Source organism: Lynx canadensis, chromosome B3, assembly GCF_007474595.2.
Source record: "Lynx canadensis isolate LIC74 chromosome B3, mLynCan4.pri.v2, whole genome shotgun sequence".
In the NCBI taxonomy this organism is placed as follows: Eukaryota; Metazoa; Chordata; class Mammalia; order Carnivora; family Felidae; genus Lynx; species Lynx canadensis.
In genome coordinates this window covers 140882286-140908422 of record NC_044308.2, presented here as the reverse complement: position 1 = coordinate 140908422, position 26137 = coordinate 140882286, and the positions used below count along the sequence as shown (strand labels likewise).

Sequence of the window (26137 nt, the reverse complement as noted above, 5' to 3'; positions counted from 1 at the left end):
GGGCAGGCGGCACGTGGGGAGGCCCGTGGGGCTCCAGTTCTGCCTGGAACTAGGTGGGGGAGTCTGTCTAATTCTGGGATTCAGTAGGTGATATTTTGGGTGACCATCTGTTGTAGTCTTGTGTCTCTCTCAGTGGGTTCAGAACGTGCATGGAGGAAGTGACTGTTACTTATTCGGGCCCCTCAAACCTCAGGCAACATTTTTGGTCAAGTTGTAGTTAGCCTTTCATTGATACAGTGATACAACATAGACTGGTTTATTTGACACTATTAAATGTGTAGTATGTGAATCCTCCCTTGCTCGTTATCATACCAGCCTTCCAAAGGAAAAAAAAAAAATCCCAAGGTCTCTTCCTTCATGATGCTTATAATCTATAGTAAGGAAGGAGACACACGGAAGCATAGTTAAATGGTTGACATTGGGAGGAGGCCCCTAGTAACCAGGGTGTCACACGGTCTTCTCTTGCATCAGAGGAGAAGCATCATTTGTATAGATGCCACCCCGAGAATCTCAGCTGTGGTCTGTTTTCACTGTGTGCATTTTTTTAAGTTTTATTGAGGTCTAATTGATTAAAAAAACTGCACGTATCTAATGCTTACATTTTGATGGGTTGGGCATAAGCATACACCCATGTCATTACCACAGTCAGGGCACTGCTATGTGCACGTTTTAAGCAACATAGATACGTATGCAGAACGTACCAAAAAGAGACCTCACGTGTTGGCAAAGGATGAGGTAACACTTTGGAGAAGAAATTCAGTAAACCAAAACATGTCTTAGGGACTTGTGTGTTTGCTGGTTATCATTGTGCTTTATTTTATTATTATTATTATTATTTTTTTTTTTTTTTTTAACATTTATTCATTTTTGAGAGAGAGAGATGGAGCGTGAGCAGGGTAGGGGCAGAGAAAGAGGGAGACACAGAATCCGAAGCAGGCTCCAGACTCTGAGCTGTCAGCACAGAGCCCGACGCAGGGCTTGACCCAACGAACTGTGAGATCATGACCTGAACTGAAGTCAGATGCTACATTGACTGAGCCACCCAGGCGCCCCTCATTGTGCTTCTTAAAGACAAGCATGCAGAGAAAGGAATGTTACTCTGGCCTCAGAAATTCAATGGCAAGAACAATTCATATTGACAGAGTCAAGTTTTTGTTGGAGAGAGAAATTTTGTTTGTTTTGTTTTTAGAACTTAAAAGTACAGCAAAGAATTAAGAGTTTTGTGCGCCACCCCAAATCGCTATGTTTGCTGTAAAGTTGAAAGTCCCATTTTTTATTTGTTTTCTCAGTATGTATAGTCAGTGTTTCTGTTGGAAGTAGGATTTTAAACCCTGCTTCTGTTTGTTTGCACCATAAATGCTTGCATTTAAAAATATATTTGATGATTAAAGATGAAGTGCTAATATGCAGCCTTCAATAGTATTTCCTGTGTAATTGGGTTTCTGACCATAGATGAAGTTTGGGCTGACGATTGTTACATGTTTTGATGATTCTGTGATTTTCTTATTTTTTTTCCTCCTAGGCAGAAGAATTATTTTTGTGGGTTCCACGAAAATTACTAATGACCGTTGAATCTGCTAAAAATTCAGTGTTGGGTGAGAATAATTTCTGACTCGTTCAAGGCAAAGTACAAACGATAAAAATACGAGATTTTATTTTGTAGTTCTAAGCACCGTATTTGGATGTTTTCTCAAACTAGCGAAATAGTCCACCAAATTCATACTGTTTTCCATGCTTTTAATCTTCGGAAGAAAGGTGCATGTTAACTTAAATATTACAAGGCTTTCCGGTTATTTCTGTACCTTGAATATATATTTTGAATGAATACCTTTTAAGGCACTTTGTGGAACTTAACGCTGTTAACGTCTGGGTTAATTCAGGGCCCTTATATTCTCAAGACCGGATTCTTCAAGCTATGGGAAATATCACACTGGCCTTTCATCTGCTGTGTGAGCGAGCCGACCCTAACTCTTTCTGGCAGCCCTACATTCAGACCCTCCCCAGCGAATATGACACTCCTCTCTACTTTGAAGAGGATGAAGTTCGGGACCTTCAGTCCACACAGGCCATCCATGATGTCTTCAGCCAGTATAAGAACACAGCCCGGCAGTACGCCTACTTCTATAAGGTCATCCAGGTGAGTGGCTGGTTACCGCTTAAATGTACGTTGAAGAGTGAGAAGGAAAGGGAAATCGATAGCGGAAGTGTTTACTTCACATTTTATTACGGATGCTTAAACATTGCGCGTTTTAAGTTAAAAGGCGTTGCGATTCTAGTCCACTGTCTCTCTTTGTTCAGAATATCACTGAAGTACGGTTTGAGTGGATCTGACTTCATCAGTGGCCGGTGTGGATATAAGCAGTGCTTGTTCCTGAATCAGGAAAGTCACCAAACTTTTCTGAAAAGGAAAGGTTACAGTGGAACTTTAGAAGCTGTAAAATGTATCTAATACGAAAAGCTGCTCCGTGTGTCAATTTTTCAAGAAAAGGAAAGGCTCTCTGTGGGTTCTCCATGTATACGTTCACATGTATTTTACTAAATCATAGTGGCAGTTAATTTACTAATTCATAAAGCTGAGTTTTTGGTGTCTTTCAAAGTGTGCCATATATTATATTAATTTTAATTAGTTCTAAGTGAAAGCGTTCTATAAAAAGGTGTGTAAGGTTGTGAACATTTGAATTACACCGGGTTACTCCTTTCTTAGTTTTGGCATTTCGGCTGGCGTTATCTTTCGTTTCCCGTCGAACGGCCGTCCGACAGGTCACAGTCGGTGTCGTGGTTCCCTCTGGAGCTGAGACGAGGGAGTGACTCTGGCCCCAAGTTTCCCCTTTGTCTGTAGCTTAAGAATTAGCCCCTGGGCCGCAGTACCTGATACGTGGCCAGTGGGGATGCCGCTCAACTTCCTATGTTGTACGAGGGCAGCCCCCAAACAAGGACTTTTCCAACCCCAAGTGTCAGTAGTGCTACGGTCGAGAAATCTTGCTTTGTGTTTATATATAGAACAAAGCATCTCAAGTACCTACATGATACCAGAGTTCACCATCATTCCTGACTAATGACTGGATGCCTGGGGCCTGCCTGAACAGAAACAACTCCAGCTTTTTAGTGAGATGAACTTGAGCTGAAACCCAGATTCCATATCTCACTTGCTATTTAAATATACTTTGGACATACAGCGAGCCTTTGAACAGCACAGTTTGAACGGCGTGGGTCCACTCATACACAGTTCTTTTTGATAAATACAGCACGGTGTTGTGTCTGTATTTTCTCTCAGGATTCTGTTCATAACGTTTCCTTTGCTCCAGCTTTATTGTGACAACGCTGTGTGTGTGTGTGTGTACGTATGTATGTGTGTATACGTACACGTATGTTTATATATGTACAAATAACGTGTAACCTGCAAAATATATGTTAATCACCTGTTCTTATCAGTGGGACTTCCTGTCAACCGTAGGCTGTTAGCGGTTCAGTTTCGGGGGGAGTCAAAAGTTCTGTGTCGATTTTCGCCTGGGTGAGGGTCAGCACCCCATCGCCTGCATCATTTGGGGGTCAGCCATAGGTGCTTTGCCCCTCTTTGTTTCTGCATCTGTAGGATAGAAGCATGAGCCCCGTTTCTCAGGGTAACTGGTGTCAGCCAGCCGAGGTCGGGCTTCTGCCAGAGCACGCGTGCGGCGCCGGGCCTCGGTGCCTGTGGCCTTAGGAGCACAGTCTTGTCTGGGGGGAGCACCAAGGACATCTCGGTTGAAGCCCCCGCATCCGGTGCAGCGTGCTAATCGGGGAGGTGCGCTCCGGGGCGGTGCTCTTTGGGGCGTGTGTCTGTGCTCCTGTTTCCTCATCTGTAAAACGGGATAGTGCCGCGCCCGACTGCAGGGTTACGGAACCAACCACACGCGCTGATCTGTGTGCGGCCCTTGACCCAGCAGCGTTGGCTGCAGAAATTCTCCCTCCATTTGTGTCTATTTTGCATCTCATTCCTTCAGGCCGTGTCGCTCAGTTGTTTCCGTTTTTTATTGTTCTAAATTGCTTCTCCCCCACACCTGCCTGCCGTTCCTTCTGTTAGTTCTTCTTAACCTTCTGTCCGAAGCAGCCCTAGTGGCCACGGATATGAGTATTCCCTCAAGACCAGGGACTGCACTCACAGTGACCCATTGCAAGCTCAAAATTGAGCTTCGGAGTCTCATGCTTTTGTCGTCATTGTTGATGACTGTGCTTTCTCGTTGTGAAACACTAACAGTTGACCCAGACGTCTGTGTGTTGGCTCCAGTTTAAAACCCGTGTTAAGTGACGTACCGTCGAGTCAGGCTGGCGCCACAGGAAAACGGCCCAGTTTGTCCTGGGACCCTCTGGGCTGCCGCGTGTGCCTGTTCCAGCGGGAGGAGGACGGCTTCGCGTGTGGCGAACACCGTCCTCCCGACCCCGCGGTCAGTCGCGGGACACTCACTTCACGTTAGTAAACCAGACAGTAGAAGGGAGTCACATGCGATTTGGTGGGACAGTTCCCAGCGAGTGGTTTTCCTTCAGTGCTGGTTGGAATAGCACAGGCAGCGTGAAAGGGGGGCAAGCCGCCGTGACAGCCGGGAGGGTCCAGCTGCGGGGCGGAGGGTGTCTGCGTAGCTGTCTTTTAAAAAGTGACGCCGCGAGTCTAGCCGCTTTTCTGGCTGTAGAAGGTTCTCGCTGCTCACGGCAGTCTTCGGGATCCACAGGAAACACACACGCTCATGTCGGACTGCCGTGATTTTGTTAGGTCGGGTTTTCTCATCCCAGTGGCAAACCGTGTGTCTTCCTCCTGCTGTTCCAGGGTCAGGTGTGGGGCTTTTGCTCCGTTTTAGGAGATCACTTCATCAGTGCGTTGGCACTCGGGGAGAGGGAGCGAGGAGTGTGTTACATCAGTTCATTGTTAACATTTTTTTTTTTTAATGTTTATTTTTGAGAGAGAGACACAGCATGAGCAGGGGAGGGGCAGAGAGAGGAGGAGACACAGAATCCGAAACAGGCCCCCAGGCTCTGTGCTGTCAGCACACAGCCTGACGTGGGGCTCAAACTCACAGACCTCGAGATCATGACCTGAGCCCGAAGTCGGTCGCTTAACCGACTGAGCCACCCAGGCGCCCCACCGTTGTTAACATTTTCGTTACAGTGACGTGTCCTTGGTTTGGTTTTGTTGGGCACTGTGGCTCTTAACCTTTTCTGGGTCATGGGAGAACCCTCTTCCCAGAGAAACGTATGTTTCTATATGTTCTATAGAACATATAGATACAGAATATACATGTTTCGATATGTTCTATATCACAAACGCTCGCTCGTGTACTGATTGAGGGTGTCCAGATTTTCCAGAACCTGATTTGCAGGTTTTAGTTATGGCTTCCTATTTAAAGTTATTTTCCTGCGGCTGGGCATTGACACTGAAACTCGTTATTTTTCTTCTGAGCTGACTGCTGGCTTGAAGGTCTGCAGGCCACAGTTCTTGGCTGCTGTCTCTGGGTGCACCAGCAGCGTGAGTGCAGGCATGACATGGTCCTGTGTGTCTCTGCTGATGACCCCCAGTCCCTGGGGGGAAGGGCCCAGAAAAGTGTTGACAGTCGCTTCAGTAGCATGTCTTGCTTCAGGCTCTAGGATGTTAATTCTGAAAGAAAAGCAGCACTGGTACTAACTTCTGGTAATTATAAATTCTTTTAGGTAGATTTCTCTGTATTGCAATTTTTATTTTAATGTTTGTCTCTCTGTCTCCTTGGGTGTTGTTGACTAAAAGTCAGAAAAATAACTTCCCATGCTCTTTTCTTGCAGCGTATTTTCTTGGTCAAGGGTTTTTCACAGCAATCAGTTGTTCAGATTACTTTCTGTCTTTAACTTGCTTTAACAGGGTTTGTTCAGAAGTCTTTCTGAGCCTCTGCTGGTTCTCCTCTGCAGAGTCGGGGTTTGGGTTTTCTAGGTTTTTTTACATTATACTTACATCGTATTCTTGAGATGAGATGTTCAGCACACAGGGTTTTCTTTAGGTGTTCAGCAGGTGGTAGTGTGTAACCAGAAGCCTCAGACTCCAGGAGTTGTGAGAGCAGACCTTGTGTGAAGGTGGGAGGCCTGCTGGTGAGGCCTTAGCACTGCAGCTCGGTGGTTGAGAAATGTCTACCCAGCCTCAGGGAGCTAAGGTGGGACCCGTGGCTCAGCCCGACACCGGAAGGGGCTTGTGTGGATTGACACCCCTGAGCACTGGTGAAATTTCTGTCAGTTTGTGAAATGGGGACCAGTGAAGAAGAGAAGATTAGTGGTAGAAGGCAGAACTTGGGATTTTAAGCCATTGCAGGGTTTTTATTTATTTTCAAACTTATTTTTATGATTTTTTTTTTTTTTTAATTTTAAAGCTTATTTATCTTGAGAGAGAGAGAGAGAGAGCATGTGCACAAGTTGGGAAGGGGCAGAGAGAGAGGGAGAGAGAGAATCCCAAGCGGGCCCCGCACTGTCAGTGCCCAGCCACAAAATCGCGAGATGGTGACCTGAGCCCAAGTCAGACACTTACCCGAGTGAGCCACCCAGGCGCCCCAAAACTGTTGCAGAGGTTTTAAACCTATAAGAATACACCCAGCAGACCGGGGCTTTCCAGAGTTCGGCTCCAAGTTGAGATTTCTGCATGGAAATATGGGACCGGTTTTGTGATAGAAATCACTGGAAAGGGAGGGTTTGGCTTACAACCGGCTCTGACGCAGTGTAATCGTGTGAAGGTGAAGAGATCCTGTCCGATCTGCCGGACTTAACACAGATGAACAATAGTCCACGTGTGTTGCTGACCCATGCCAGTGAAGAAGAACTGAACAGATGCTCTGAATGAAGAGTTGGTTTAATTGGCGATCCCATCCAACGGACCCGGCACCGCAATGCGGGGTGCCAGCTTCTCCTAAGGTTGCTGTCTCGGGACCCGCACGTTTTCCTGTGTTGCCGAGCTCAGATACGGTGTTCGTTCAAGGAGATGCAACTGTGGAGGGCTTAATAGAATAGAGGTTTTATCTATAAAATGACTGTTTTCCATCGATCCCCTAACCTGTGCGATTTGTCCCACCTCACCTGGGTCTTGTCTTTTGTGTAGACCAGTTTGAGCGGCTCAGGGGCAGGGATGGAGATGGAGAGACTCCCGTGTGTGCTAACTGCCGTGAACCGTGCTTCGGTGCAGCAAGCTTCCCCTGTGTCGGCCTTAAGGCCTCGGGACGGAGTCAGGCAGTCTTAAGTTGGCTCTCTCCCTTGAATAGCCCGCTTCCCCTACCTCACTGGGGCCGCAGTGGCAGAAGATTCTAGCAGTCCTCCTCACGACGTGGCAGGAAACAGAGCCCACCAAGCGGCAGAGGAAGACGTCCCATTCGGTTCTTGGCCTCCCGTGGCTCTTGCGGCTAAAACACACACAGTTGCTTCTCCCGTTGCTCACGGTTCTACCTTGTCTCTGACGGAGGCACACGAGAATTGCACGAGGTGTGAGTTGCCAGACAGGCGTAGCCCGTGTTCTCCTAAAGCTCTCCTCTACGCTTGGAAGCGGATCCCACACGGGGCCCTCAGGGAGGAGCGTCCGAGTGGAGTGAGCAGTAGTTTACTCTGAGGACCCCGATGTCCAGAGACGCTCGGGTGACATCTGTCAGCGCACAGAGCTGCTTGCAGACCTCGGTGTGGATGCGTGTGCTTGAGCAGCGCGGTGAGGGAGCACACGCACGTGGGTTCCTGGAAGTGTGTCCTCTGGAGGCCGAGGCTGTGAGCTGGCGCCTCCCGGGTCGTGCACAGCTTGTGGCTCGCAGGCGATGGCGGGGCTCTGCGTGGTCCGCTTCCCCTGCCGTCGGTCCTGCCCCTCCGCCTGGAAACCTGTGTACGAGCCTTCCTTCACGGGCCCGTCCGCCGCCTCCTGACCTTGGAGTCGCTGCCCCGGCTTTTGTTTTGAACCCGCGTGTCCTCTCGATTGTTCCATTTTTCAGCTGATGAACGTGTCTCTCCGGTGTGGGAGCTGGCGCACCGGATGGGGACTGGGCTCCCTGGGGATTTAAACGACTTTTCTTTCTAAATGTTTTGTGTTCTAATGTTGTCAAAATGAATGAACTTTCACGCTTACAGAAAAGTTGCATGCAAAGCGCAAAGTTGAAAGTGTGGCCGCGGGTGGACGGACGGACGCTGCTTCCTGGATACCGTCCTCCTGACCTCGTTCCCACGTACGTGATTTTCCTCGGAGGCTAACGTGTGCCAGATGGGACGTTTTTGTCCTTAGCCGCCTTCATGGTGAAGCCACCCGCGTGGATAGCTGCAGAAGTGAAGAGGGAAGGAAGCGAGTCAGAGGTGACGGTGGGAACAGAGGAGGCCGTTTGACAGTTTTGGAGGTGTCAGAGGTGGGAGCAGCGAGTCCATATTTATTCCTTGGCTGCTGTGGTAACAGACTGGGTAGAGGCCATGGGACACGGAGGGAGAGGATGATTTCCGTTCGCAGGGTGCTCATGTGAGTTGGCTGGGGCCTTTTCCCTTCAGGTAGGTGGTTTCTGTGCCGTGTGCCTTGTGGGACTGGTCTGGGGAGGCAGGACAGGGGTGGGGCCGGGCCGAGTGGCTCCTGAACACATGGCAGGAAACCCCGAGCCCAGCTGGTCTCACCTGCTTTCCCCTCCGGGGCTGTTGTCCTTCCAGTTACCTGGGAGGGGGCTGGTCACTCTCCCTTTGCAGGTGTAGAATCCAGATGTGGGGCAGCTGGCCGGATGCTGAGGGCCCTACACCCTGGGCTGGGGTCGGAGCAGATCTGCTAGCCCCACGCCCATGTCCTTGGATCTCTGAAGTTTCTGGTCTGAATTTTGGGACAAAGAAGCAGTTGTTTATTTTTTTGTGTGAATTTAATTTTGAGGAGGCGGGGGCAGAAAGTAGGGGAGGCAGGATCTGAAGCAGGCTTTGCAGTCTGTGCAGAGCCCGACGTGGGGCTTGAATTTGCAAACCGCGAGATCATGACCTGAGCTGAAGTTGGATGGTTAACTGAGCCACCCAGGTGCCCTAGAAGTGGTCTGTTTTTAAGGGCAGAGCAGTCTTGTTTAAAATCTCCCTTGGGCTATTTTACAGAAAGCTGAGTAAGGCCTGCTGATTTCGAGGCCCCTGCTGGTCAGGCCCATGTGGGGCCTACACAGGGCTCACCTGCTGGCAGTTTTTTCCAGCTGTGGAAAGAAATGCCCCTCCTGCCCCGCCCGCCTCATGCTGTACAGAGAGGTGGGAGATGCTCACTCTCAGAGGAACCGACACCTCTGCCCACGGCTTTCCCTGCAAGCTGTGAGGAAGCTGGCGGTCCTTTCTTTATTGTTGTCTTGACCGATTCAGTGTTTGTGTAATTTATTTATTCATAATGTTTATTTATTTTTGAGAGAGAGAAAGAGAGCATGAGCAGGGGAGGAGCACAGAGAGAGAGGAACAGAGCCCAACGTGGGGCTCGAACTCATGAACCGTAAGATCATGACCTGAGCTGAAGTCGGACGCTCAACCAACAGAGCAACCCAGATGCCCCTTTACGAATTCGTTTTTTAAAGATATTAAAAAATGTGAAAACACTGGAGCTTAGGAAATCCGTCCAGGTTTGCATCATCTCTGGAGACTTTCCAGTGCCGTTATAGTTTTTCTTAGAGCCTCTAGCTGTCTTGCTGAAACGTCCTGACCTGTATCCTTGCTGGTTCCCAGTAGCTGACCTTGGCTGACCTTGACCACGAATAATTTGTGTCACGTGTGCAAGAGTGTTGTCCTTATTGCGTTCCTCATGTAAGGTTTCTGTTTTGTAAATTATCCGTATTAAACATTTTCATCATTTTCATAAATAGAGGCTGCAAATCTAAATCATTTAAAAATCCAATTTGTTTTTACCTGCGTTCACTTGTTTTGCATACCGTTAGAGCAGTGCAGGTGGACGTGGACCGCACCTTCCAGAATCCAGTGGTCCTTGTTTCCTGTTTTTTCCAGCTTGAGTTTCAGCAGCCTTTGGAGAACTTGAGAAATGCAGTGCTTTTCTCTCTGCTCATGGTTCTAATTGGGGAGGGCGTTCCTGTCTTGTCGCTGGGAGCATTTCATGCTGTGTCTGTTCAGGAGGAGGCGTGGCAGCCCCAGGCCCCGCATCCTCCTGTAGAAGTTCTCGGGTACAAATTTGGCATCCGCCATCTGCCCTGTGTGCTAGTGTCATCCTGTCCTGCCCTTGCCTGTCCCCGCTGACACTTCTCACTGGCAGCCCTCCTCTGGAACCACAGCCTCCCTCCCCTTTCTCATCTGCTTACCTGACTCTGGGCCCCTTCGGAGATCTTTCACAGTTGCTAATCAGTTAGGAACAGGCCTCCAACAAAGGAGGCACGTGGATTGTCCCTGTCTCCTACTTGACACGTCACCCAGGCATCAGCATGTTCATAGAGGCACCTGCACGGGTAAGGCAGACAGAGCCACAGGCAGGACCTTACATACCCATCCCTGGTGGACTCTGGAAGGAAGGAGAATCAGCATTTGTGTGGCGTTGCCTGCTGTGTGTCAAGCACCGGAAAGAGAACTTTCTCTCCTGTTATTCTCATGGTGATGAGTCAGGAGCTACTGTCTTCCCGTAAGAATCTGAGACAGAATTAACCAGGCTAGGTTTAGGACACACTCCCCCATACCAGGCCCAGGTCACTGTGGTTAAATTCGTGTCTGGAGAGGTTAAAGCCTGAGAGGTTAGAGACAGGGCCTCGCTCTTAAAGTGGTGTTCATTGAGCCCACACTGCTGTGTGCCAGTGGTGGGCCACGGGGCTTGGCGAGGCTCCCCCAGTCCTCATTGTTACCCCATAGCTGGGCATCGTGCCATTTTCCAGGGGAGGAGGCAGGCTGGGAGTGAGAAAGCTGGCCGGACCTGCTGATGGCGAACCCGGATTGAGGCCTCAGTGCACCCCACCCTAGGGGCTGTCCTACTTCCCTCTGTCACTGCAGCCCTGTCCTTCATACGGTCCCTTCCCTCACCAGCCCGCTTTACCAGCCCTGGCTCTTCCCACTAGTTGGATCAGTAGAACTTCGTGAAATCCGCCCAAGTTTAAAAACAAGCCTCAAAAAAAAAAAAAAAAATCTTTCTTGAAAGCTGCTTTTTCTCCCCAGCCCCCCAAGGTCTATATTTGTAAATTCCCTAACCTCTGGGACAGGATTTTGGGGCTTTCTCTTCTGCCTGCTGGAAGATGGGACTTGCTCGTGTTTCTGACCTGGGATAAGTGCCCAGGGGAGTGAACACGTTGTGACCACGCTTGTGGCTTGACGTTACCCTCCCAGGCTCCATTCCTGCCCTGCAGGACTGTGCTGTGTGTGATTTCCTGACGATCGGAATCGTTTGGGACGCAGCCGCCGCATGGCCGCTGTTGGTATCCGTCATCTACTCTCCAGGAAGACAACAGAACCAGTAGAGTGTGCATGTGTGTAGAGGAAGAGATTTATTTTAAGGAACTGGCTCGTGTAGTTATGGAGGCTGGCAACTCCAGAATTGACAGGAGGGACCAGCAGGGGGAGACTCTGCAAGGAGCCGATGCCGCAGCTCAAGTCCAAAGGCTGTGGGATTCCCTCTTGCTTGGGGAAGGTCGGTCAACCTGTGTTCTGTTCCGGCCGTCAGCTGATTGGATGAGGCCCACCCGTGTTAGGAAGGGCACTCTGCTGTTTTTACTCATAGTCCGCCGATTTGCATGTTAGTCTCATCCAGAAACAGCCTTACGGAAGCATCCGGCATAACCAAATACCTGGGCACCGTGGCCCAGCCAAGTTGTCACATGAAATGAGCCACCGCGGTGAGCATGCTGTTGGTCTCTCTCGCGGCACTTGTCCCCGTCTGCGCTTGCTCTCGTATTTGCGTCTTCCTCTGGAGCACGAGCTTCACGGGGAGGGACCTCTGTCTCCCGGGCGCCGCGTGGCACTGCTGTCAGCACCGTGCCCGCCACAGAGGAGTCTCGGGCAGGGCTCGCTGGGCAGGGGAGCCGCTTGCCTGCCTTGGCGGGTCTCCACGTGTCAGGCGCATGTGACCAGGGCCCCCGGGGGCCAGTGAGGCGCCAATACCTCAGCCTGTCTTCTCTCCCCAAGCCGTGTGCCTGTGGAGCCGCATCATCCTCGCAGCGGCAGCCTTTTCTAGTTTGCCCAGAGGTCCCTGGCAGGCACTCTGGTCCCTACCGGGCCAAGTGCCGATCCCGAGTACAACCCCACATTCCTCACGCTGCTTGAGGCACGTCCTGGCCGTGTGTGTGTCCTCCTAGCCTTTCTTTCTCTGGCTTCCAAGAGGTGAAGTTTGCAGTGAAGGAAGGGCTTATTAGATCCTCCGCGTTTAGCAGATTGAGTCTAGCAGCTCTCCAGATAACTGGTTTATATTCTTTTGGGTGGTTGTATTTTTCTCTGTTAAGAAAAAAAAAAAAGGACTCTGTCTTCCCTGGAAGATTGGGCAGTGTGAAGTAAGTACACCCCCCAACACCGTCAGCTTCTGTTTTCGTATCGTCCTCACCCGACGCTCGCCTCCTGGCCACTAGGCTCAGGTTCTCTGCTGGTAGACACTGGGCCCCTTTTCTTCCCCTTCTTACTGGATCTTTGCTTATGTAGCCCCCCCCACCGCCGTGTTCCCTGGTGAGTCTCTCCAGCCAGGGCCTCCGGGCCGCGCCGAGCCTCACATTTGCTGTCTGTGTTACTCCAGTGAATTCCTCCTCCTCCGGTCCACTCGTTAGCGTGGAGACAGCTGAGACCAGTGTGTTCTTCCCGACGCTCTTGCTGAGGGTTTTCCCCTCGGAAGTTACCGGGTGTCCCCCCCGCCCCCGACTCACATATGACTATAGCAGGGTGCCCGGTGATGATCAGCCACATTAGGTCTGAGTTACACCTTTGGAGAGCTGGTTACGTTAGGCCCCCCGCTGGGTTCTTTTGTTGTCATGCTCGGTCACACATTTTGATTTGGGTAGTTTTCCCTTCTACAAGTCAACTTTATGCTTTCCAGCTTAAAAGAAAACATTCTAAATGTTAGTCGTCGAAAACAGCACAGATACCGTGTTTATGTTGACTCTTGTCAGGAAAAAAAATAGTTAAGTATTTTTTAAGTCAGTCAAATACCTATTTGAAATACTTGTTGATCGTAATGGAGTTTTACTGAATGCCTGGGTCTCAAGTTCAGTGGTAGGTGCTGTAAGGAGATAGAAAAGTAATATGAGATCCTTGCCTTTTCAAAGTTTATGGTAGAGATAGGAGGGACACAACTGGCGGGAAACATTGAAGAACCAAAACAGTAAACTGAGGCAGTGACTGCTGTCTGAGCTCCAGGGTGCCTGGGGGCAGTCAGGTGGCTGTGGCTCAAAAGGCAGAATTGTCTGGTTGAGGGAAATAGTGTCAGAGAAGGTCTGGGCTTGTGGGGGAGCAGGGCATATGCAGAGGGGCCCAAGAAGACAGCCCGAGCCTGCAGAGGCCACAGCCCTGGAATGGTGGGAAGTCACTGTGGATTTGTGGGGACCAGCTCCCAGAAATCTGACACATGAATCTCCCCGAGGTCTGTAGCTCCTGTGGCTCAGGCCAATGTGAGACGAGATGGCTATGGCTTTAGCAAGTTCGTTTATGTCACACCTGCTCAAGTCAGTCCAACTCCCCGAGCCTCAGTTTCCACAGTGATGGCCTAGCCTGTCTCACAGATTTGTAGGTGTGGCTGAGGTATCGGCAGCCATAAGTGGGTTTTTAAAATGCAAGCCTTGCTATTGGTGTCATTAGGCAGGAGCTGGGCTTGAGCGCCCTTCAGGGATGTTGTGAAGGAAATTTCCTGCACTAGGTGTAACAGGCAAGAAGATGAAATAGAAAGGCCTGTTCACAGGAGCTGGGGTGGAAGGCACAGCAGAGAGGCGTAGGGAGAGACAGAAGGAGGTAGAGCACGAGGCCAGAGATGTGGCAGGAGCCAGGCTTGAGGGCCGTCGGCAGGCCTTGGGGTTTGTGTCCTCACCTGCTGGGGGGCCACCGCCGCCGTGCCTGGGTTTGCTCGCTTGCTGAAAGAGAACTTGAGAAGCGGGGAGGCCTGAGGGGCACGAGAAGTATCTAGAGGTAAGAATTGATGGCATCTGGTGACACGCTGGGTGTGGGGAGTGGGGAGACAGGTCGTTACGGACGATCACGGAATACCCTGGTTCTAGATGTCCCTTCTCCCCCTCGCCCCTAGACTGACTCTGCCCCTCCCTCTCTCTATTTCTAACTTCTGTGCGTACGGAAGACATGTTTGATCCTACATTTCTAGCTTCTTTTAACTCGTTTGAGCCGAAGACACACCAGAAGTGACCTTGTATCCGAGTTTTCCGTCCAGACGGGTTTATTTTGTCCTTTGGAATGTGTATTTCAAGCAGAAATCTTTTGTATGCAGAAGTCAAGCCTGGAGCAAATTTTTATTGTGCAATTATAAGCCGTGAAAGTGAAGGTTTTAATGGAACTGCTCACCCAACCTTAACCATGGGGGCCCACACGCAGCAGCATATCCGAAGGGAAAGCTGTCAGAACAGCAGCTTTCAATTTAAATGTATCAGGGATTTCAAGACCGATTCTAATGAGTTTTAAAGTCTTTGTGTCAGCCTCGTGTTTTTTCTTTAAATGCTGTGAAGTCATTTAAAATTAATAAGCCGGTTTTTATTTGGCAGCGTTTACATCAGAAACGCTGCCATCGGCTCTGAAGTCGCTGCTCTTCTGTGGTCTCGTCAGTCATCTAAAGGGAATTGGTAGCCGTGGTTTCTCGAACCGGTAGGACATCAGCTTCCTGTTCGTGGGCGAGTAGACTTACCTGACGGACCACGTAGAGCTAGCTGCTGGGTCTGAATACTGACACCGTCACCTGACCGTGGGCAAAGTGGTGACAGACGAAGTTTCCAGTAAATGTGGCCGTGGAGCGGGCACTCGCGGACAGCGCTCCACAGCCGAGGACGATCTGTCGGGAAGTCGGTCTCCTCGCACGGGCACCACCTCTCCCCCCACGAGAGGTCTCTCCGGATCTGGGCCTTCTCTTTCCGGCAGTTGTCACATGTTACCAGGTGCCACCGAGACGCAGGAGCACCTGTTAGTGCTGCTGGGCCATACGGAGCTCACGGTGCAGTTTCTGCTTTCAAGGAGCTTCTGGCCTGGTGGAAAACCCGGTCAGGACACTGATGAATAGTAGTTGGGGGGCGGGGGCGGCCCAGAGGCAAGGGAAACAGCAGGAGAAGGCGGGGAGGGGTCAGGAGAGGCTTCACAGAGGTGGGGTGGCACCTGACCCTGAAGACAGGCCAGGAGTTTGCCAGGTTGAAGGCCAAGGGCACAGCCTAGCCACTGGGCGCGCTGGAGCGTGAGGTGCTGGGGGAAGGGAAGGGAAGGTGGAGGGACAGGCTGGAAGCGGGGGGGTCGGGGGGGGGGACCAGCCCTCGGCATCTGCATGACGCACAGCTCCAGGCGGCCCGCACAACAGCCCTGCTGGGTCTGCTTGCTTCTGTTCCCATTTGCCAGGGGAGGAAGTCAAGGCCTATTTCCTGGTGGGTCTGTCCTCGGTCTTCAGTTCATACATGATTACGAGTTTAATCATTCTGGCACGCCAGAACTGAGGTTCAGGTCTGACTCGAAGTATCTCCTCTACTCTTCGTGCTGGCTGCACCTTATAACCACGGGAAACGGTCATTTGTCCCAAACTCTTCCTGAGTACCAGCTGCTCGGTGAATCTGACCCGTATTTCAGCAGGAGCTGTCGAAGTGTTTTAAGCAGCAGTTGGTGTTCTCAGGAGCCCCGCTAAAATGGAAGCGCCACAGAGGCGGGGTTTGGCCTTTGTTGTTCAAGTAATCAGACCAGTGAGTGGGGTCACACGGGAAGAATTCCGTCATCAGCTGCTGGACGGGATGTCCGGTCCTGTGTGGGGCCAAGAGGGGGCAGTGCCTGAGTTCGCAGGATCAGCACTTTCGACACAATTCTGGGTTTTCTCTCCAGTGTGTGGGTAGGCACTGCGTTCTCGGAGAGGTTGCTCTAGGTTTTAAAGCATCATAAGACAGGACAATGGACCACATCGGATCTGCATCAAGAAAAAGGCATTCCAAGCCAAGCTTACTGACTTTTTAATTTAAAGGGGTGCTCTGGGTGGCTCAATTAGCTAAGATCTGATGTTAATCTAAGACTGAGCCACTCGGGCACCCCACAGACTGGTATTTCTTAAAAAGAAGCTCCCCTGTCACTGCCCTTTGGGTCCCGAGGTGTGTCTCAGGTGAGGTACGGAACGTGCTGCTGGCCTGTGGTGGTTCTTCCAGTGCAGTGAACCCCCAGGTGACTGTCCCTTCGAGGCACCTGCGGGCACAGAAGGCACACACTCAGCTCTGTTCTCTCCTCAGTCCCTAGTTCACAAGCTAGTGGGGGAAATAAGACAGATAGGGAAAGCTAAATGACAATACAACATTAGAGCGACAGTTGATGGCAGTAGGAGGATTTTGCTAGTTGGTATAGGCTCCGTTACCTAAATTCTAGGGGAAAGTTGCTAAGAGAACTTCAGAGGCAGGGAAGATTCTTGTGATTGAAGAGTTGACCACATCAAAAATATGACCACACATTGAAGGCAGTAAAAGTCAATAATAGCTCCACACGTTGAACATTATAAACTTTTTAAAATAAGATTTATGTATGGTCTTCTCAGACGTCGTACGTGGCAAGTAATAGAAGAAGGTAAAGGTTAACCTGTATCTGAATTGCTGAATTATTGTAATCGTGAGTAGGCATTTGACTATTGGTTATTCTCGTAAATGGCTGACATTAATTACAGAATAAATATATCAGAATAGGAAACACAGAATAGAAAAAAAGGATGGGGACATTTGTAGTAAAGACAAGTAGTTTGGGTAATTTTCTGTTGATTCTAGATTTAATTGAGATTCAACTTACACATGCAAGTTGCACGTGTATCAAATATCCGTTAGGCTTTGTCCTAAGCGACCACACCTGAGACTGCGCTGTGGCAGGTGTCTGGCTTGCAGGAAAGCCCCCTGGTGTCCTTTCCCAGGTGGCACCCACTCCCGCCCTCTTCCAGAGGCAACACTGGTCCGACTCTGTCCCCACAGCTGAGTTGGTGTGTCTGTTAAACCTCCACAGGTCGCGTCGAGCGGCACTTTTGCTTAGCGTAATGTCTGGGAGACTCCTCACAGTGCTTAGCTGCAGTCCCTTTCCTTTTTTTTTTTAATTAAAAAAAATTTTTTTAATGTTGGTTTACTTTTTAAGACAGAGAGAGGTAGGGAGGGAGGGAGGCCGTGAGTGCGGGAGGGGCAGAGAGAGAGGGAGACACAGAATCCGAAGCAGGTTCCAGGCTCCGAGCCGTCAGCACAGAGCCCTGTGTGGGGCTCGAACTCACGGACCGCGAGATCGTGACCTGAGCCGAAGTCGGACGCCCAACTGATTGAGCCACCCAGGCATTTCCCCCCCACCCCACCCCCAGTGCCTTTCTTAAAAGCCTTTGATGATCAGAGTTATTAACTGTAACCAAGTCAAGTGTATCAGTTTTTCAAATACGCTTTTTTTGCGTCCCTTTAATGAACTCTTTGCCTAGCCCAGGGGTTCCCTGCCCTCAGGGGACAGAGACAGTTTGGCTGTCACCGCTGGGCCAGGGATGCTGCTCTCTGCACAACGCCCAGGACAGCCCACAGCCAGGGATGATGTGGCGTGAGAGGTCACTGCTGCTTTCAGGTGGGCACCTTGGCTAGCACGGCACCATGAAGATGCTCCTGTACGTGTGCTTCCAGAAGCTTTCTGGCGTCACCTGTCACATGTAGCCCAGGGCCCACCTCTCCTTAGCCCTTGTGTATGTGATGAGAAGAATTTGAGAGGAATCTAGATTCTTCCACATCCGTGTCCCTAGCCTTTGATTTAGAACAAAACTCAGTACGTTATCAGGAGCTTTATACAGACATATGAACATATGGAACCAAAGTTTTGGTACTTGGTGGCCCAAAAGCAGTACTGGGGGCATGAATGTAATGGCCTGGCATCTGCAGAAAATGGAAAAATTTTCCCCTTCTGATCTGATTAGTGAGAACTTGAGTCGAGCTTTGTCGTCGTTGTTACTTTTTAACTGTCCGGTTACAGCTGTAATGAAAACTCCACACAAAAGGTGCCGTTCAGAAAATAATTTGACTTGAAAGTGTGCTGTTTATATCCGACCCATACCTGGTTCTTTGCATGTAAGTGTCGTGGTCAACTAGACATTTGCCAGACAGAAGGGGATTTGTTACTTGTTCCCACTGTGCTTCCATTGTATGTCCCCTCATCACATCTTCCATAAGCTGAGCACATAGGTTCACAGACGTTTTAGGATGGTCGGGAGACAAAGTACTTTCCGAAATGGTGTGCACAGCTCTTCTTGAACAGGATGGCAGAGACGGAAGGGTGGCTGGAGAACCCTGCCCGTGTTTAATGGTCCTGCCGGCTACGTTCATCGCATTCTGACACTAAAATGTAATGTTTAGGCACAATGGCTGTGGCGTGGTCAGATGGGGACAGATCCCCTTGTCCAGAATGTGTTGTGGGATGGTAACCGCTCGGTGGTTGAAACGGGCTCTGGCAAGGGGTCGGTTGATCTAGGGTTAGAGCCTCAGATCTTACTTCAAAATCCTTAAAAATAGGGGTTCCTGGGTGGCTTAGTCGGTTGAGCATCCAACTCTTGATCGTGGCTCAGGGCACGATCCCAGAGTCACGAGACCGAGCCCCGTGTTGGGCCGCTTGCTGGGGACGCAGCCTGCTTCAGATTCTGTCTTTCTCCCTTGCCCCTTGCCCCTGCTTGTGCTCTCTTGGCCTAAAATAAAGTAAAGCAATCATTAAAAACACACGTTGCTGTTTGGAGACACCGCTCGTTCCCCTTTTACTACACTTGTGTGTGCTGTGCGCTAGAAAGCGCGAGGTTTAGAATCCGCCCTTGGGTCTGAGTCACAGCTCCGCCTCTGAGTAACCCAAGAGTTGACAGTCACTCAGCCTCAGTTTCCTCTATCTGGTTCTGGTGGCACCAGTCGCTGCCTTATGTTGGGACTGGGCAGAGTAAAGGCGCAGCGGAGGAACGCTTCATGAGGTAGAAATCTTCATGTAACGGAAGGTACCCGTGGGCCCACCCACTTTCTAAGAAATTTCTCACTAAGGTTATGTATTGTGTCTGTATAGAGACAGCACTTGGGGTGGTCAGGTGAATGGATCGAGAGGCTCCTCCTCTTCCTAGGTGGGGGCCTGGGCCATAGTTCATCTGTAAAATCCGACAGTACCTATCTTACAGGGTTACTGCGGTGCTGAGAGGTTCTAGCTGTAAAACGTCGAGGCCATCTGATGTGCCTGGCACACACTAGGTGCTCAATAAACATTAGTTATTATTGTTACTGTGACTGTTAGAGTTGATTTGGGTAAGCGTGTCCTGCCTCAGTAGCACTTTTCCGCGTATACTGACCAGTCTGCTGCAGGCTGGCGATTAGCTCTCGAGATGCAAAGTTTTGGTCATCGGCACTGTGAAGGTGAGTGGAGGTCACGGGTCATGGACGTGTGAGCCAGACACACAGCCTGTCCTGCCTCCTCACTGGGGAGCCCATTCAGGGATGGGACTGTCCATCGATGTCACCTGCTCAGTCTTACCAGTCGCCTTAACAGGGCCATTCAGAGCCCCTGGAGGGCTGAGAACACCTTCGGTTTTGTCTCCCCAGCTCCTAGCCTGATGTTTGGCTTCTAGTAAATGTCTGTTGAATAAATTTTCATTATTTGCAGGTCAGGTCCAAAACTATACTCGAGATCCTGAGGAGAAAGCAGTGTGGCGAGAGTCTTTGGCCATGGTGTCAGAGACCTTTTTGACTTTTTTTTTAAGTGAAATTGTTTTTAAAATTGTGAACCATACATAGGTATAAGAGAAAACATTAGCTTCACAGCTTGAGGAGGAAGATTAAAGCTTTATTGTGGTTGGTGGGGTTTCAGTGACCCAGAAGCCTCAAGCGGGCAGATCCGGACGAAGTTGGGGCCAGAAAGCCTAGTGGGAAATGCAGCTTCTCCCAGACTGGGTTTTGCCGTCATTCACATGCACATGCACACGCAGAGCAGGGAGAGGTTTAATCAGAGAGCGGAGATCTTTCCTGCTGTCTCCCTCGGTGGCAGCAGCAGTAAACCTGGGTCCTGGAGTCCACTCGAGCATGAGTCACCTGGCGGGGCTCGTCACAGACCGTGCTTCCTGGCCTCCACGCTGGCCCCTAGGTGTCGACTGAGGGCCCGGATGCAGCACACGGGAACACAGTGTCCTGGGCTGCGGGACCTCCCGGAAGCGCCTTCCGGAAGCCGGGCGCTTACTGTTGGAGCCTGTCTGGAGCATCTCACAACTTCTTTATGCTCCGCAACTTTCATCTGCTTCAGAGGAAGAAGCAGGCGTACGGGACTAGAGAGACTAAAATAAATTCATGGGCTTAGAAGGCAGGCCTTATGGAGGCCTTCAGATTGGCTGGTTTTCATAAGCACTTTGGAAATTGAAGAGACTCAGAGGGTTTGTCTGTGGATTTGGTGCCGCCGAAGCCTATCGGCGTAGAAGCAACTGTCTGTCACGTTTTAGCTGCTCATGTCTTTATTCAGAACAGCCAGCCTGCGATTCGGAGAACGTGGATATCTCCAAAAGCTATGCATTTGGGACTGAAATAGAGTATTAGTTCTCAGGTGACGGAGTGGACGCTGAGCATAGGCGGGGACAACAATGGGGATGAGAGATTCTATCACAGCGTTAACGATGATCGTGAAACGGACCAAATGCCCCTCATCGTGAGCAAAGTCTCCTGCCTCTGAACTGAAGAGAACGGACATGTGTCCTTCCTGGAGTTTCCTCGGCTTCTATCTGCCCTTCTCAAAATTTCCCCTTACATGCGCTTACCCTGTCTGTCCTTACTTTTCTCTCCTTGTCCAGACCACCCCTTTCACGCGTGCCCACGCGAGTGTCATGCCCTGTGTGTCTTCGTTCCATTGCTTACTCCCCCCCACCTTGTGCTGCTGCTTCTGTTTTCCCTGCAAACGTGTTCATTTCTCTTTACCTAAAAGGTCACTAACATTTGCCGAGTGCCTGGGTCCCGGAGTGAAGATGCCATGGACCCGAGGCACAGCCAAACCACGGTGGACATACGGCGAGCAAGAATAAAACTTGGTTGTTCTAACCCACTGAGATTTCAAAGACATTTGCTACTACAGGGAATCCCAGCCTGTCCTGACTGATACAGTGTGTATATGCTTGTGTGAATTTTTTGCAGAAGTCAGGCCTGGCCCACATTTGTTTGTTTGTTTGAGGCTTCAAACAGCACACATTCCTTATCTCAGTTCCTGTGGGCAGGAATCCAGGTGTGGCCTCGCTGGGCCCTCTGTTTCAGAGTCTCTCCCAGGCTGGGTCTCATCCGAAGGCTCATCTCCAAAAGATCTGCTTCCAAGCTCACCACGTGACTGGTGGTGGCCAGTTTCTGTTTCGGGGCCTCGGTTCCTTGCTGGCAGTTGGTCGGGGGCTGCTTTCGGTCTTTGCCGTACGTATGAGACCCATGGTTTTTATCAGATTCTCGAACTTCACCAGCCCCCTCCCCCCATTCTCTACTTCCTCTGCTACCCGCCAGTTTAGAGACCTAACTCACGTGCCTCTCCTCCACGAGTCATTGCCAGATCTCTCTCTTTCCAGCAACGTCTGCAGCCTCTTCTCTGTCAGTCCAACATGTCGATTATTCTGGTGTGGCACATCGTCTTTTACCCATCTGGACTGTCTGCAGTGACACTGTTAGCTTCTTGTGCGTATTGTTCCCCCCACACGATGCCTTACATTTAGCGGACAGCAGTGTTCGATGCGTCGATAGACAAAGGTTTGCCAGACTGCGTCAAAGGTGCAGAAGAAATACGCTTTAGCATGTCTGGGATGAAAGTGTATGGCTTTTATGACTTTACTCCTTTATTATTATTTTATATGAAATAATAGCTACTTCGGTAACTTCTCAGATCAATCAAAGCCTTTTTTTCTTTTAAGTTTCTTAACACTGCCCCCCTTCCTACATTTCTGCAGATACATTTTATCCTGTAGGACACAGAGCATCACGGTCAATACTACATCTATCGTATTATGTCCTGTTTTTATTTGTTTTTTAATTTTTTTAAATGTTTTTATTTATTTTTGAGGCCGAGACAGAGCATGAGCAGGGGAGGGGCAGAGAGAGAGAGGGAGACACAGAATCCAAAGCAGCTCCAGGCTCCGAGCTGTCGGCACAAAGCCAGATGTGGGGCTCGAACTCACGAACTGCGAGATCATGACCTGAGCCGAAGTCGGACGCTCAACTGACTGAACCACCCAGGTGCCCCTGTCCTATTTTTATTTTTATGGACATAAATTTTAAGCATAGTGAGGAAGCTAAAAGATGTGATTAATTAGGCTATACTTATAATTGGTGCCTTATTTCTACTAAAAGTCAGCGGGCATTTTCAAATCAAATGAGGAAGTTGTTGTCTTTCTCTCCAAAGGTATGTTTTCCTTGTCAGCATCCTGTGCCCATTTAGGTTACTGGGAGTAATTTGAAGTATTTAGCTTTATTTTTCAAAGTGAAAGGTTAATCTGCAAAATGATCACACTTGGAGACGTTAGCATAGCAGCAGCAGCAGCGGCAATAATACTAATGAGAAGTAACATGGTCTTAGTAGCAGTAACAGTAATAACGACTACTACTCCAGGAGGGAGGCTGGGAAGGGGCCCAGGACACTCCCATCTGCCCACCAGGCTCCTGAGATTGACCCCGTTTCAGAACCAGGCGCTCCAAACCGGTGTGTCCCCACCTCGCACTGACCGTCCCTGCCTGCCGCGCCGGGAGACCCAAGCCGCGTACCGGAGCGTGTTGTGTGGGAGGCGGCAAGATGGGGCACATCCAGATGAAAACCGTGGCCTCTGCCAGTGGGCACGAGGCGGCTGGCCTGACCCCAAGATCGCTGCCTTCCCTAATCTCACAGAACTGCTCCTGTACCGAGTCACATGTGCTTCCGCTTGGAGATGCCCCCTCCACCCCCTTTTTATAAAAAGAAAGAGCTAATTTAAAAAGAAATCTCTGCCTTGGTCAGTAGTCACTATAAGATGAGCGGTCTCTCCCTTTTCCTCCAAACTAAGTTTATGACTTACAGGGAAAACGTGAAGCAGGAACAGTGACCCTGGACTCAGTCCGGATTTATCTGCGCCTTGGGTTTGACAGGTTCAGTGGGAGAGCCCAGGGCTCCCCCTGCTGGGCCCCACGGGGCAGGAAGCCACGTGGGGACCGAAACCAGGGCTGTCCGGCTCACGGTTTTCCGTGTCCTGGCACACATCTCACTTAGGAGTGGGCACCCCATAAATGTTTGCTGAGCGAGCAAAAGAATGAACGAGTGCCTCAAGCAGTGCATGGGCCACGCGATAGGTCAGTGTGGTACGGAATCAAGCGCTGGGCGACATTTTGCAGACTGCGTGTGCTGGAAATCCAGAGGTCAGGAGAGCACGTGGAAGTTTGAAGGAGGACAGACCTTAAGCTGTATTGGGATTGGTGAATCAGCAGAAGGGGGTAAATTATCCTAATTGGGAAAGCAGTATCAGATATTAGTTGTGAAAACACAGGTGACCCTTGAAGAGCACATTTGAGCCACGTGGGTCCGCTTCTGTGTGGACTTTTGTCGGTAAATACAGCCCGTTGCTGTAAACGTGTTCTCTCTCCCTCGGGGTTTTGTCAGCGACCTGCTCTTTCCTCTAGCTTGCTCGATGGTGGGAATACAGCACACGATACATGCAGCACACAAAATATGAGCTAATTGGCCGCGTCATCAGTAAGGCTTCCGGTCACCAGCGGGCTACTAAGTAGTGAAGTTATATCTAAATGTCTTCGACTGTGCGTGGGCATTGGTGCCCTAACCCCGTGTCGTTCAAGGGGCAACTTTTATTTTCCACGTCAGGTTTTACCGAGGATAAATAAGCTTACTTCCAGATTTGGCCCCTTTTTTTTTTTTTTTTTTTTTTTTTTTTTTAGAAATTAAAGGATGAATTAAAAAAAAACAGTGGTCATTTTGCCAAGCATGGAGTCGTAACTGACAAAGCTAATGATCTAGAAAAACCTATGCTGGAAAATGTCACTTTATTATATGTGTCTGGAAGTGCAGATGGGAAAACAGATTTTTTTCCTTTTGCAGTAGATTCATTAAGTGTTCGGGAAGAGGTTCTCTTCCACACCTTCCCCGGCCTGCGGAGTTTGACACTAAGTCTGAGCTCCGCTTGCTGCCCCTCAGGGGAGGAGGGGGCTGTTGCTCTTTACGGACCCAGGCCTGTCTGCAGGCCGGGGGCTGGGCGTCCACCAGCAACCCCCCCCCCCAACCCTGGGGGTCCAGAAGCCCCCCACAACCGGCAAGGGTGGAGAGTACGTGGGGGGATGAAAAAACCTTAACTGTGGACACTCGGCGAGTGCACGGAAGCCACGGACACCTGCCCCGGGCCATCCATGCGCAGCGCTGGCCGTGGGGACCGGGGCTGGACTGCCAGCACGCTGAACTGTGCGCGCCCACCGCTCACCTTGGAAAGGCAGTCCGCGCCCGACTTGTCACCAGACCCGGAGGAGCGTCACTTCGTGTGCTGATGCAGCAGTTAACTGTCCACATGGAGGTCCCGGCCGGTCGTGTTTCCTCTTGGCTGGTGCCGTCTGATCTCAAGACGGGGAGCGGATTGAGAGGAGACCCGGCCTTGCAGCAAACGTGTGGTCCGTCCCACCTCCCTGGGGGTGACTTACTCCCGGGCTCCACGCCGGGCACCCCAAAGCACTCCCTGGTGTCTCCCATCCTGATTTCACTGCATTTCCGACCGTCCTTACCATCCACTCTCTTAGCTCCTGCCAACTTGTGTCTCATTCCCCTGGGAATTGTTACAGACTCTGCAGGCTGCCCTTGTCCCTGCTTCTCTGAGAAAACAGACCACGGCCAGGAACTAGTCCTTCTTCCTCTTGTCTCCATGTTGGAGCTGTGTCTTCACCTCCTTGCGTCCCTCTGAGAAAGGATACCCCCTCTCCTCCCCAGATGCCAAGGCGAGCCTGTGGCCCGTGCCAGGAGCTCTCTGACGCTGCTTGTCTAGCTTTGTTCCCTTGGTTTACAGAACATCCCTGTCGTTTGACATAATGTCCTATCCATCTTCTGTCTTTAATGACTTTCATCAAAAATATTCCACACTCAAGAGTTCTTCAAGCCCCTGTAGCCTTGGTCGTCTCCACTGCACTGCTGTGACATGCCCTCTGGTGCGTCTTGGGACCGCCAGTCACTGGTTCCCATATCTGTCCTCGCTACCCAGTCTCCTTGCGTTCTCCAGGTTGCAGGACTCTGGGTTGGGAGTCAGATCTATAGTCTTTGACTATAATCAAAAACCATCTTGGGGCGCCTGGGTGGCGCAGTCGGTTAAGCGTCCGACTTCAGCCAGGTCACGATCTCGCGGTCCGTGAGTTCGAGCCCCGCGTCAGGCTCTGGGCTGATGGCTCGGAGCCTGGAGCCTGTTTCTGATTCTGTGTCTCCCTCTCTCTCTGCCCCTCCCCCGTTCATGCTCTGTCTCTCTCTGTCCCAAAAATAAATAAAAACGTTGAAAAAAAAAATTTAAAAAAAAACAAAAAACAAAAAAAAACCATCTTGTAATCAAAAGATGACTTAAGTCAGCGTATTGGATTTCTTGCTCTCTGTTCCAAGTAAACAATTTAATATCTGTCTTAAGGGTAGTAGTTAGGTATTAGGCAATGATTAAACTATTCCACTTAGGGGCGCCTGGGTGGCTCAGTCGGTAGAGCATCCGACTGGCTCAAGTCATGATCTCATGGTTTGTGAGTTCAAGCTCCACGTCAGTCTCTGTGCTGACAGCTCAGAGCCTGGAGCCTGCTTCGGATTCTGTGTCTCCCTCTCTCTCTGCTCCCTACTCACACGCTGTCTCTCTCAAAAGTAAATAAAGATTAAAAAAAATTTTTACAAATAAACAAGGTGGGGTGCCTGGGTGGCTCAGTCAGTTAAGCGTCTGGCTTCAGCTCAGGTCATGATCTCGTGGTTCTTGAATTTGGGCCCCTCGGATTGTGTGTCTTCCTCTCTCTCTGCCCCTCCCCTACTTGGACTCTCTCTCTCTCTCTCTCTCTCTCTCTCTCTCTCTCTCTTTCTCTCTCTCTCTCTCAAAAATAAATAA

At 50.3% G+C, this 26137-nt stretch overlaps 1 protein-coding gene across 1 annotated transcript in view; it reads left to right on the top strand.

Annotated features, from left to right (window-relative positions):
- SETD3 (SET domain containing 3, actin histidine methyltransferase) overlaps window positions 1–26137 on the top strand; it is a 79781-nt gene that overhangs the window by 20720 nt on the left and 32924 nt on the right. Inside the window, exons 5-6 of the mRNA XM_030319940.1 lie at window positions 1523–1595; window positions 1881–2137. Coding sequence (XP_030175800.1) covers window positions 1523–1595; window positions 1881–2137 — 330 coding nt within the window. The remainder of the gene's footprint in view (window positions 1–1522; window positions 1596–1880; window positions 2138–26137) is intronic.